Raw genomic sequence first — 12,598 nt, forward strand, 5'->3', positions numbered from 1 at the left:
ATATATATATACATATAGTATATTGCCGTAGAACTGTTGGTTGCAAGGCTGGTAAACTGGAAGTTCGTCGCTGCTGGAATGGTTTTTTGGCTTCGAATGTTGAGTCTAGAGTGCTGTTAGTAGGTCTTTTTTTGTTTAGATTATTCCCGAAGACACCCACTGAAGAGAGGTAGTGACGGATTTTTACCCACTAAAACATAAATCCTCGAGTGGAGAAATAAACCCTGAGCGTTTGTCATTACCAGGAAGAGAAAAGAAGGCTGCGATTGGGAAGAGGATTGAGAAGGGAAAATGGTTAAGCGTGAGGGGTTGGAGGGGGAGAACGGTCGGAATAGATGGTCCACCTCTGAAGTGATGGGCGGACACTCGCGCTAAAAAGTGAAGCTAGGAGTGGCTCATTGTAGAAGGTGACAGCGCCTTCGGAAATGGTTGTTTGTTTTCGGGGCGAAGTTGGAGAATGTCGAATTGGTGAGGTTTACGTGGCCTGACACAGAGGTCCGGAGATTTGCTACGAATGAGATTGCTGCCTCAGGGAAAGAAGGTAAACGGTTTCTTTCAGAATTTGGGTGTTTAGTGCTAAACGAAGGATCCGCATGTAGATTCCCTGCGGTTTCTAGGCGGTGGGGAAGAGCGCAGCCCCAAACGGGAATTGCGTAGGAGCAAATGCTCCTGATTTTTACGTTAAACGCACAGATTTTTGTATGTTGGGAGATAAAGCTGTTTCGGAAAGGCTTGAGTGCAATGAATGCATCTATGGCCTTGTTACGGGTAGTTGCGATGTGGAGCCGCCAGCTCAGGGTCCTGTCGAAGACGACGCCTGGGTAGGTGATAGAGTTGTTCTACTTGATGGAACGGTTGTCTACTAAGATGGAGGGAGGTTTTCGGGACCTACGAGATAAAAAAATTGCGTCCGATTTAGTCTCGTTAATGGAAAGTTTCCATTTTCGGTACAAGTTTAGGAACAGGGGCAGGAACTCATTAATTCTCCTTGTGCATTGGAGGATGCTTTGGGTGGAGTTTATGAGGACAACCGCGTAGAGAGCTGTCAAAATAGAAATGTCGGAGGGCATGTCCGCACAGAACAGGTTAAAAAGAATAGGTAATAGTTTGGAGCCTTGTGGGACACCGTCTGTGACGGGTTTACTATCAGAGAGAACAGAGCCAACTCGAACCCGAAGGCGTCTGTCTATGAGAAAGGACCTGATAACCCCAACTAGAAAATGTGTGTTAAGGGCGATGAGTTTTGAGATAAGGCCTTCATGCCAGACTCGGTCGAACGCTTGTTGGACGTCAAGAAGAAGCATGGAGGTGTGACGCCGCTTGTTTAGATTGTCGGAAATATATTCGGATATGTGAAGGAGTTGGTGGCAGGTGCCGTGATGCCTGCGGAAGCCGTGTTGATGATAGGGGAGAAGGTTGTTTTAGTCCACGTGGTCTAAGAGCCTATCGAGAAGGATTAATTCAACTACTCTGCTCAACAAACTGAGCAGGTTGATGAGCCTGTAGCTTGAGGGAGAGCTGAGGGGCTTCCATTTTGAGGGAGATGAATGACAATGGCTTCTTTTCATACCAAAGGAACTGGCGGAGGCGCATGAATGCGTTTGTGATGTAGCACAGTGCGGTTATGTGTTTTGGCCGCAGGACTTTGACGGCTCCGTTGTGAATTCCGTCAACGCCAGGGTCTTTCCTCTTTTTCAAAGAACGGATAGTAAGGGAGATTTCATGGGGTCTAGTGTGTCTGAAGTCGGAATTTTGGGGGAACGGAATTCTGGGAGGCGGCTTTGGTACGCTCGTGAAATTTGGCAAGGTCCACTGTATTAAATATATACTAGGAAAATTGCTTAACTCCTTAGAGAACATTGTAAGCGATTAGTATATTTTAAGGTAAATCTGCAAGAAAGTGAGTCCGCTGTTGATTCCAGTTTATGTGTTCTTTGTTATGTTTATTTTTAGGAAGTGCCTCCACTGCGGATTGCGGCTTCCATAAATTGAACTAATGGTTGCCAACACGATGCCTCATAATTATGACGTAGTTAGCCAGTCCCACAGCCCCCTTCCGTGGCTAACTAAAATGTTATATAGATAACTGGAATGTAGTGGTTCACTGGTTACAACTATTAACTATGTAATAATAATATTAATAACAAAACATTCTTTATTATGAATATACGGTACCTATATCATCCGCCTTTTAACACAGTAAGTTAATAACATGGCAGTAGTCATTCTCCGGGCTTACGTTTCTTTCAGCAAGAAAATACATTTTTTTCCTGTTTTTTGAAGTAAATGGTAAACACACAAACTGCCAAATAGAAATTCTAGTCAATTAGGTCCAAGTTATAACAATGTTAATAAAAACTTCTGCTTTTAAAACAAATTTATTTGGGTTGGCTTTTAGTATGCGAAAAAGAACGCGGTATCGTCGTAACATTTGGCTCCCTTTCTAATATTTGAACCGTTTCGCTCTTCGGTAGAAAGTACGTGACACACAGTTTAACGAACATTTCGAAGACGGTAGTGAAGTCTGCCATAAAATTAATAAAACGTGAATGCTTCTTCCCTCCAAAAGACCTTTGTCTTAACTTGAATTTATATATTGACTGCATGAAGTTCTTATTTCTTTTAACTCCATATCAAAATACAAAAGCACTGGTTTTCGATTACAGAACTTTTACTGTTACGATTATAAAAAAAGTACAGTATAGTTAAATTACTATCGTAATAACGAAGAAACATTTGTAAGTAAAAAACTGTTTTTCATAAAAACGAAAACAACAAAAACTGCGCCCATCAATTTTATTTAAAACTAGACATGTTTAATATAATTTAAAATAATCAAATAAAGATAGTAATAGTTCGAAAATGTGTTTAAATACGTGACAGTTATTTTCTTACTTGGAAGACATAGTAGCGTTGCTAGATAATTTGGAGATGAAGTGTGAGTAGTAATAACAACATGACCTGAAGAGAAACTCGTGACATTCGTTTTTGTTTAAACAAGTAGATGTAGGGTATTTCTTGAAAAAGATTTATGGGTTTAATAGTACACTGATCTCACTCTTTTTGCTACTATACTGATAGTGAAACTCTTCGTTTTCGTTCAAGTACATATAAATAGTGTTACATACTGTTCGTAATTTCCAAAATTATATTTTTCATTTTCCCGGAAAGTTCCATGTGACGATGACAGAAAAAAACACTATGTAGGACCCCACACAAGAGCAAAGCTAAATCAGGAAAGGGGGAGAAGAAGTGAAGTCCGCAAACGAGATTACGTCATATAATTTTCAAGGAAGAGTAAAGCTGTTAGACTTAATCTTCCTTAGTGGCTCTTGTCTCCTACCATATAATTTGGTAATTGTTTATACTTATTGTTAGTCGTTTGTTGTCTTTCAGCAAGTTAGCGATAATTCTGCTAATTATATAATATATTGTGCTGAATATATAATGTAAAAAGGAAAACAGGTGTTTTTATGGTAAACCTCTTCCACGTCAAGCGACCCTCTCGCTACTACTATACAGTAGTACCCAACGTACATGCATATGCATTTATCGATATAAGAAAAGCTTTTTGAAATAAACTTATACATTTTCAGTTTACGCTAATAATAAACACTGCTTATTTGAAAAAGGTCAAATTGAAAGTTTTTATATACACCTTTTTTCATTGAAATTCCGACCAATTTGAATAAAAGACCTCACGTAATTGTGAAGCAATTTTAGGATTCGCCCCGGGTAGCAGAAGTTTACGCTGCGCCACTGCTACCTAATTGGCCTATTGTGCTTTTAGGCCCAATTTCTGTAATTTGTTTTTATATTTGTAACCAATAAAGTTTATACAATGGTAAGATACAAAGTCTTTAATAAATACAGAGTGAAGGTTGAGGTGATTACTATGTAAAACTCATTCCACAACAGTACAAACTTTATATTTGGAACAAACTACAACAAAAATTTCTTAAGTTTAACATACTCCTTACAATAAATTAATGTTCGAATTTTATGAAGAGGTATTGGAAAGAGAAGGAGAACGAGAATGAATATCAATAAGAAATAAGTGAGATAGGTTGGTAGGACACCTTCTTATGCATATGAGGGTCTAGTCAGAGACATATTAGAAGTAGAAACAGGAGAAGAGGAGCAGAGGTAGATCTCAATTGAGGATGTGGGATGCTCCAGTTTCAGGGAAATGCGGATTAGCTCAGGATAGGAAAGAGTAGAGGTGCCTTTCCAACCAGTCTTAGGATTGTCGACCTTATGATGATGATGGAAAGTCTACGGATAGACTTAGTAGATAAATTAATATACATTAAAAAACGAAAATTAGGTCAAGCTTACTCCTCGCTTTTCTGAGTTACCTTAATAAAATAGCTCTAATATAGATAGCACATATCAAATTTAGTAGGTACCTACACTTTTACTCTTAATAATGGAATAAATCCCGAAACTTAAATAAAATTGGTAAACGTATTTGTTATTATGGGTATACATACCGTATTTCACAAAAAAATACACCGTTCACAGTCTATTATTAATACCTAATTTAGAATACAAAATAAACATTAGACACTGGCTTTTTAAAAACTGAAAAGGCATGCTAACAAATGAAAAAAATGATTACTTGTGCAAATAAAGTAGAAACTTATGATCGAATGAAATACAGAATTCATATTCTTTAGGAATTGCTTGTTGCAAAAAAAGTGTCATTTATACTGAGGTCGCAATTAAAATTAAATGCGAATAATGGCTACGCCAGAAGCGTTGGAAAAATCCGCTCAATTTCTACGAAGATGCCTGATTATTAGAAGGAAAATGCGTTGGAAGTTTTCATTTAAGGATTGTTTCTAATGTAGAAATTACTCTTTTATTTTAGCATTGTCTTAAAGGTTATTTTTAATTTTCCATTTTCTTTAATATTCACCTCGTCATAAGCCTAAATATTCTGAAACGAACAAAGAACAGAATATTAAAACAGTTTTAAAATTGACCGATTTCTGCTGCTCCAAGCTTTAAGGTTGATACTTTAAAAATTTAGTTTTGATATGTCTTCAGTTATTTTGTCCATCACGGGTTAATTGTACGATTTTGTGAAAACGGTGTTTATAAAAATATGTTACGTTCTAAAACTTGAAAATTTTACAATTCTTATTTGAATCAACCGTGTAGACTCCTTCAAATTTAAGGCCAGTACAATTTCTTATATTGTCTAATTACATATTAACGCTTACTTCAGATTTCAATATTAAATTAGTTAGATTGACTTAGGGTCACAAAGTTTTGGTGACCGAAACGTCTCAAATTTATCAATTTTCTGCACCAACTTCCTGTATAACACAATAAACATTTTTCAGTCACTACCTATTCAATAAACCGTAAAAGCTCACGCAAAATCATGTTAAATTGCTAGATATGCACTAGAGTTGATAAATACTAAACAGAAAATGCTTGCCTTCAAGCTGTTTGGATATGTAGAACAGGCTTGTACCCAATACCTGCACTTATGACGAAAGAAGCAAATGTTAACCAGTTCCTGCTACAAAACTCGAATAACAAGATGAAGAAAATTATATATTCTAATGTTCGTGGATTTAACAAAATTAACTTCTAAGACTGATAACGACAAAAACTATTTATTTACACTACTATTGATATACCACTATTCACTGCGCNTATACTAATTATTAAATAACTTAAAAACACTATTAAATTATTACCAAACTTAAGTTATGAATTATTCTATTTACTTATACCACTGTTGATATATCACTATTCACTACGCTATTTATTTCACTGCTATCACTGTCAATTTATTTCTGGAGTCACTTCTGCATGGTCAATTTATTTCTACTTTTGCTGCGATCGCCTCTTCCTTTAAATATTATTTGTTTACTTTCGGGAACCTTCTGGAAAATGTCCGGATAGTTTCTTTTTCTTTGAACTGTTTATCTGCTTTCCCAGAACGCAGCTACGACACACACATCTACAAATACGGTGCACATGAGGAAAGGCGCCCGCGGCTAGTCGGCAAATCGATAAGTCGTTCACGCACACAAACATACTCGTGCTCGCTACAATGTATATAGCCGTAAGTTAAAAAGGACAATTGTTTCGACTTCCTCGGATGGAAGAAATCACAGTGATAGTGGTACAATTTGTACTTACGTAGATACTAAAATGAAAGTTCACAGCTTAGCAATGTAGCCTGTGTTGTCTAGACTAATGACTGAATATATATAAGTCGCCGCCATTGAAGACAAATTTTAAATTTCAATTCTTAATTTTGGAAGCTTTTTGTTTCGTTTTCCGAAATTGAAGCTGAAATGCTACACTGTATAGTTACATTGGATTTATATCATAGTGAGTAGTGTATTGTATACATCGTTCATCTATTGAGACTATACTTATAGGATTTGGCAAATGAAGACGAATACTTCGTATACTTATGATTATAGGCATCTACAGTAACGTGTATATTTCACTTTAAAATATTTTTTATTTTTTTCAACAGGTATCCTTCTTCTCAACGAGTCCTGAACTCAGCAATAAACAACGCTTTGAATATTTTACTAGGACGATACCATCTGATCACTATCAGGTAAAGGCAATGGTCGATATCGTTCGCAAAATGGGCTGGAGTTACATTTCCATAATTTATGAAGAATCGAATTATGGAATTAAGGTAAGTGGTTTTATCACAAACATACTTACAAGAAAGGAGCTTTTACACTTTACCTTAAAGGAATGTCTTTTGTTGGAGACTAAAAAGCCCAATAAAAATGCGGGTTGCGAAAACTGAACATTCGATTACTTTGAGATATACTATACGTTCATTAGCCATTACCCTAGGTAGGACATTATTGCTTCCAATTTTCTTTACTCTTTTATTAGGTTTTAACTTCACTCTAAAGCTTCTGCAGTGTAATGAATGTAGGTGATATTCAATGTATAAGCTCCTTAATAATTTTATCCAAAAGAATGTTCTTGCCCTGCACCAGATAAACAGTTAAACATACGTATTGTCATATTACAGGTAAATTAATACACTGGTACAATGATAATATTGCAGTATGTTGATTCTAATGTAAAGGTGTGAAACCCTTAATAAAATATTTAGAACCGTCAACTTGCATTTCCTTTTAAAAGTGTAAACAAAATTAAATAAACGCACTCAAATTAACAGAAACATCTTCACCCTTTGTAGTGACGACCCAATGTCAGTGACTTCTAAGTTGTTTATCTTAGGGGGGTGGGTTATAGAGTTCGAAGGAGACTCGCGGAGCGAATTTTTAACATAAAAGTACAGTAATTAGACTTACTATTAAAACGAAACAAAATAATAGAAATAAAACATAAAAAAATTTAAAATCCCACATGATTGTTCAGTGCTTATGGTCTAGTTCTCGGCAAATATGGAAATAATGGTTCTCAAAACCAATTTGTCTATGGTATCTTCTTGCCGACACATTTTACGATGAAAATAGTTATGTAAGAATTTAAAGTAGAGAACATTTCCTACAATTTATGTAGTAACCTTTTTTGTAAAATGAATAGTTTTAGCGTATGAACGCCGTAAGTTTGGTCAAAGAACTCATTTTCACACCACAATGAGGTGGAATAAGCGGCGCTTTTTTTATCGTAGAATTTCCAGTAGGCCTAATCATGTAGCGCATTGTTACAACATTTAGCGCATTCGAAGCTTCGCTTCCTAATGGACTAGGTGTTGCGACTTCATCGTCATCAGTGCTGATCGAAACGTCATAGATAGAATTTTTTTCCACAGCATTGTGGGGATTATCAGTTTCGTTATAATCCTCTTGTTCCTCGATTTCATAGTACGTTTGCTCAAAAACGGTCTCCATTTTTTCCTCTTCGTCATTATCTTGTAATGAAATTCGTGCATATAATGAGCACTTTAATCCAGCCTTTCTGCATCCGCAGGCTCTTTCACATCTCTTTTTGCATTTACAAGAAGTAAGCTTTAACAACGTTTCTGAACCTGGAGCTCGAGTATGGTGACAAGAACTAGCCCATTGCTGTGTCTTTTCTATCCCCAACGCTTAGAATTTGTTCTAACTTCATACCACTGCTGAAACTGACTCTGAACGAATGTCGTCATGTTGCTGCCCTTGTAGGTGACAGCAATGAAATTTTGTTAAGCATATTTATAGTTTAATAATTATCAAGCAATAATAAGAAATCAACTTAATTATTTCCATTACAAATTAGCTCAAGCAAAAATCCGTTGTTACGAATGTTACGATTCAGTTAATCGAGAAACGAATCGAATATCGATTTTTTTACAATAGAGCACAGGGGTTCCTTAAGTAAGGACATATTGTCATGCGGTATTTTGTTATTTTGGTTTTTTTGTTAATTATTTATTATTTTTTACCTGATTATAATGCATTTTGATTATTTTGTCGTGACTGGACGTAAGGTACTAAAATAACAAGAAACGCTAGATTGGAAAACAATAACATAACAACTTTGTTATATGGAATTATATAGAAAATTAAACAGAAATGTTCACAAAAAAGGTCTTTCTCCCAATGTAATTCAACACACCGTATATGTTAACAAATTTACTTACATTGATAGGAGAATTGTAATCATCCCGACCAGGAGATAGTGCCACCAACACTTAGGGTTTCCCACCGGTTCTGCTCTTAAGGGTAGAGTCGTTTTCTTAACCCGTTCTCGAGTCGACTGATCGCAATTAGACCATCGATCCCCGTTCACGCGCCAAACTTCTTGATGAACCAGTAAATTATTTTGTACATAGTTCAACATGGGTCATTCACTGGTTCCTGAAGTTTCTTTGGTTTAGCTGATTTAACGAAAAACTGACGAAATTTGCGATACTAACTACTAGGTCAGAAATCCTCTTTGTCTTTTTCGATGACTTCGTGAAGTTCCATAATTTTCACAATAACCAGAACTATCGAACTTGCGTCAATTTCAGCTTGTACATAGATAATTCTTTTCAATTACTGTTTAGTTGCTGCGGAATGCCAAATACGCTTATTTTGCAAGTAAATGAACTCGATATCTGTTTCATAAATTTCGAAAGAATTACAACTTTATAATTATGAAATGTTTAATTAATTTTGAAATACGTTTTAAAGTCTGAATTGGTTTTTTGAATCTCTTTAAAACTTCACTGCTTGACAATATGCAACCCGCTGATAAGAAATTAGCACCTCGGAGATCCACGACTCCTTTAATAATATAATGCAATCCCGCAGAAGCACGCTACTCACCTCTACCACATGTGGGGGTCAACACACGTTGAAATAAATAAAAGTTTAAAGATTATATTTACTAAAATGTTAGTAGGTAAGAGCATAATTAACATTTTTTATTCATCTAGTATGTCGGATATATCTACTTCGTTAGACAAATGCAATTCGTAAATACATAATTAAATACAATTAAGTTAGAACACAATGGATGGATAAACATGGACATTTTGCAGCTATTATTTCCTTTTGACATATATGTTAATACCTACATATAGGTCCCAATGTCGGAACAAAAATGGTTTCTTTAGTAAGTAGGAACTTCGGTATAATAAAAATGAAGGGTCGTATGAAACTACTGCAATAAATCAGCCTTTCCAGCACGACGATCGATTGCCATCTGTATAATTTTTTGTAATTTGCATTATTGCTTTCGGTGGGTAATTCATAAATCATTAATCATCGGCAATAACTTCCGTGTAAAATACAAAGGAAGAAAATATACGCATTGGAGCACAACTCTGATTTCAACAAGATTTTATGTAAATGTGTACACACAGTACCTACACAGTTCATATAGAGGTTATGGCACTGGCAACTTCTTATGAGAATATGATAGAATGATAACTAAACATATTCATGCTACTCAAATATTTTTTTAGCACACCTTCGGATCATCACGTGTTTCGCCTAGTTAAAAGTCTGCGTTGAAAATGCTCACATGTTGTGGTATTCGGGGTAGTTCGCCACAGTCTACTTTTATATTTTTATATTGGATTGTGTTCAGTATTTTAGTAATTTGAGATAAGTGCATATTTAATAAATCAAAGATTAGAGATCCTCTGGAAATATCGTAAAATAAAAAAACAATACTGTCAATAAACCACTACATTTAATTCCCTATATAAAAACGTAAGAACAACGTGAAAGATTAGACAGCAGGTTTTCATAAAACATTAAAATTAATTAGTTAGGAAAGAGGAGGAAAGAAGATCAGTTCTGACGCGAAAATAATAGTTTAGTTTTCGTACTCAATATAAGGAAAAACTTTTCAAAAAGACAAAACAAAGAAGCATTCTCTTCGATTGCAAGAGCGAAAGGGGATGATACTTCCATGTTTAAATTTCCATAAATCTGTTTTTTAATCAGTGGAAGGCTGCAGAAACAATGTCATCAAAAGGTTCTTCCTGCTGTACTATTAGGCATCCGAGCAACCTAGAACGGACGATCTGAAAGCAACAGCCGCTGACATATGGAAAGTATGTCTACCAGCAAAATTCCTATCTCCATCAAGCCCACCGACCAGTAGCAGCTCATCAACCTACAACTACTACAACCTGTATCCGGAACTCGTCATGGGGAAAAGAAGACATTCATCTACAAAGAACTTCAAACAGCAGAGTACGTCCTAACTCGACACGATGGTCCTATTAAGTCGTTACATTTCTCTTACGACGGCCCTTTTAAAGTAATCAACAGGAACGACCACATGTTCACCGTCCTACTGCCTAACAAAGAGAAAACCGTATCTATTCACCGACGATGATGTATGCTGGTTTAAATACATCATGTCAGAGCGACAACATGCACAAAAATGACGCTGCTTAATCAACAAAAACAACCCACTAAAGACGTCGAGTATGCTTGTCGAAATACTTCACAACAGGATAACGAATATCGTTAAATACTAGGGAGGGCGTCCTGTGGGAACACTCCGTATAGTATATAATTCGTAGGCATACGGTACATGTACATGTATGCAAGCGACCCGGCATTTCTGTCGTCGCTGTCGATTGACCAAAACTAGGTCAACCAACGAACTCGGACTAATCTGCTTGAAAAACATTTTGCATTTCATTCATATAATTAACACTAGGTAATCTTCGCAGTATGGTACAAGATGAAATGGGACGAAGCAGTATGAACTACAACACGTAACAAATTGTCCGACCTGTTACTCACTTAGCTAACGCCGTGAGCTTTCTCCTAATATCAAATACTTTTTGCCAATTATTCCTCTATGGTATGTCCGAATTGTGGTTTTATTTTTTTTTACTCAAAATGGTAATTTTGGCCGTTCTTGAGAAATCAGATAAAAATAGTTTTTCTGGTGATTATTCCTATTATTATGTAAGAATGGAGCATCGCTCGCCTTCTGTTTGCTTCGCTCCAAATAGTATAAATAAATATATATATAAGTATATAAATCATTCTCTTATATAAAAAGGAAAACAGGTGTTTTTATGGTAAACCTCTTCCACGTCAAGCGACCCTCTCGCTACTACTATACAGTAGTACCCAACGTACATGCATATGCATTTATCGATATAAGAAAAGCTTTTTGAAATAAACTTATACATTTTCAGTTTACGCTAATAATAAACACTGCTTATTTGAAAAAGGTCAAATTGAAAGNAGATTTTATGTTTATGTATATCTAGGACAAATTTATAAATAATCCTATTTTAATGTACTCAGATAACATTAGTAATTCTGCTTATTGTGTTAATGTGTATCTTTCGTACAGCCTATCTTTCTACAAATCTCCTGCCTTCTGTTCTTTTATTGCAGATATAAACTTATTTCTTTTGTTCGCATTTTGATACTTCACTAATTTCCAATATAAAAACACTTCAGTTTCAGTTACTAACGCATAACATGTTAGATCCTTATTCCTTCTTAATTACAATGTAATGACATTGTAATGATCAGTTACTTTGGTATTTTGGGTCCAGGTCTTTTCTTAGAGTTTCTAGTTAAACATATTTTCTGTGTGGAAACACTCGGTATCTGATATTACAATTGAAAAGTGTAACAATTTAAAACACTATAAGTGATGCATTTTGTGCTAGCATAGTAAAAATTGCGACATTATGCGACAACTAGATCAGAGACCATTCACAAGTGTCACTTGCTAATCCAACATTGTCCATAAGAACTATATAAATAAATTCTAACACAAGGCTCAATCTTCTTTGGATACTGGAATAGTGTCAAGCATCAGATGCTTTATGTCCGGATCCACAAAATTCGGATGTGTATTAGGCATTCTGTATCCTCGTTACGCAGCCGAAGTGCATAACGTCATTATCAACCACCCCGTGACTAAACCATATGCCACTGTTAAGGCAGCACTCATTCGTCTGCTTTGCATCTAGCAAGAAGCTCGCCTCAAACAGTTACCTAGACACGAAGAAATGAGCAGCAGAAAACCATCCCAATTTCTGCGTCATCTACTAAGCCTTGCTGGGAATTCCACCCTAGAGAACTTGCTGTGAACAATCTCGTCAAGTCTCCTCAACAAAGCTGAAATCGCCGATGACATCATGAAAGCAATTCAAACGTAGTCCATAATCGCA

General features: G+C 35.9%; 1 protein-coding gene across 1 annotated transcript in view; it reads left to right on the forward strand.

The window, feature by feature from the left end:
• The window catches only part of LOC108737271 (metabotropic glutamate receptor-like), a 270,131-nt gene that overhangs the window by 110,056 nt on the left and 147,477 nt on the right, over positions 1–12,598 (forward strand). Inside the window, exon 2 of the mRNA XM_025980471.1 lies at positions 6,509–6,679. Within this exon, the coding sequence (XP_025836256.1) occupies positions 6,605–6,679 (75 nt within the window). The 5' untranslated portion in view covers positions 6,509–6,604. The remainder of the gene's footprint in view (positions 1–6,508; positions 6,680–12,598) is intronic.

Source organism: Agrilus planipennis, unplaced genomic scaffold, assembly GCF_000699045.2.
Source record: "Agrilus planipennis isolate EAB-ADULT unplaced genomic scaffold, Apla_2.0 scaffold136, whole genome shotgun sequence".
NCBI classification, from domain to species: Eukaryota; Metazoa; Arthropoda; class Insecta; order Coleoptera; family Buprestidae; genus Agrilus; species Agrilus planipennis.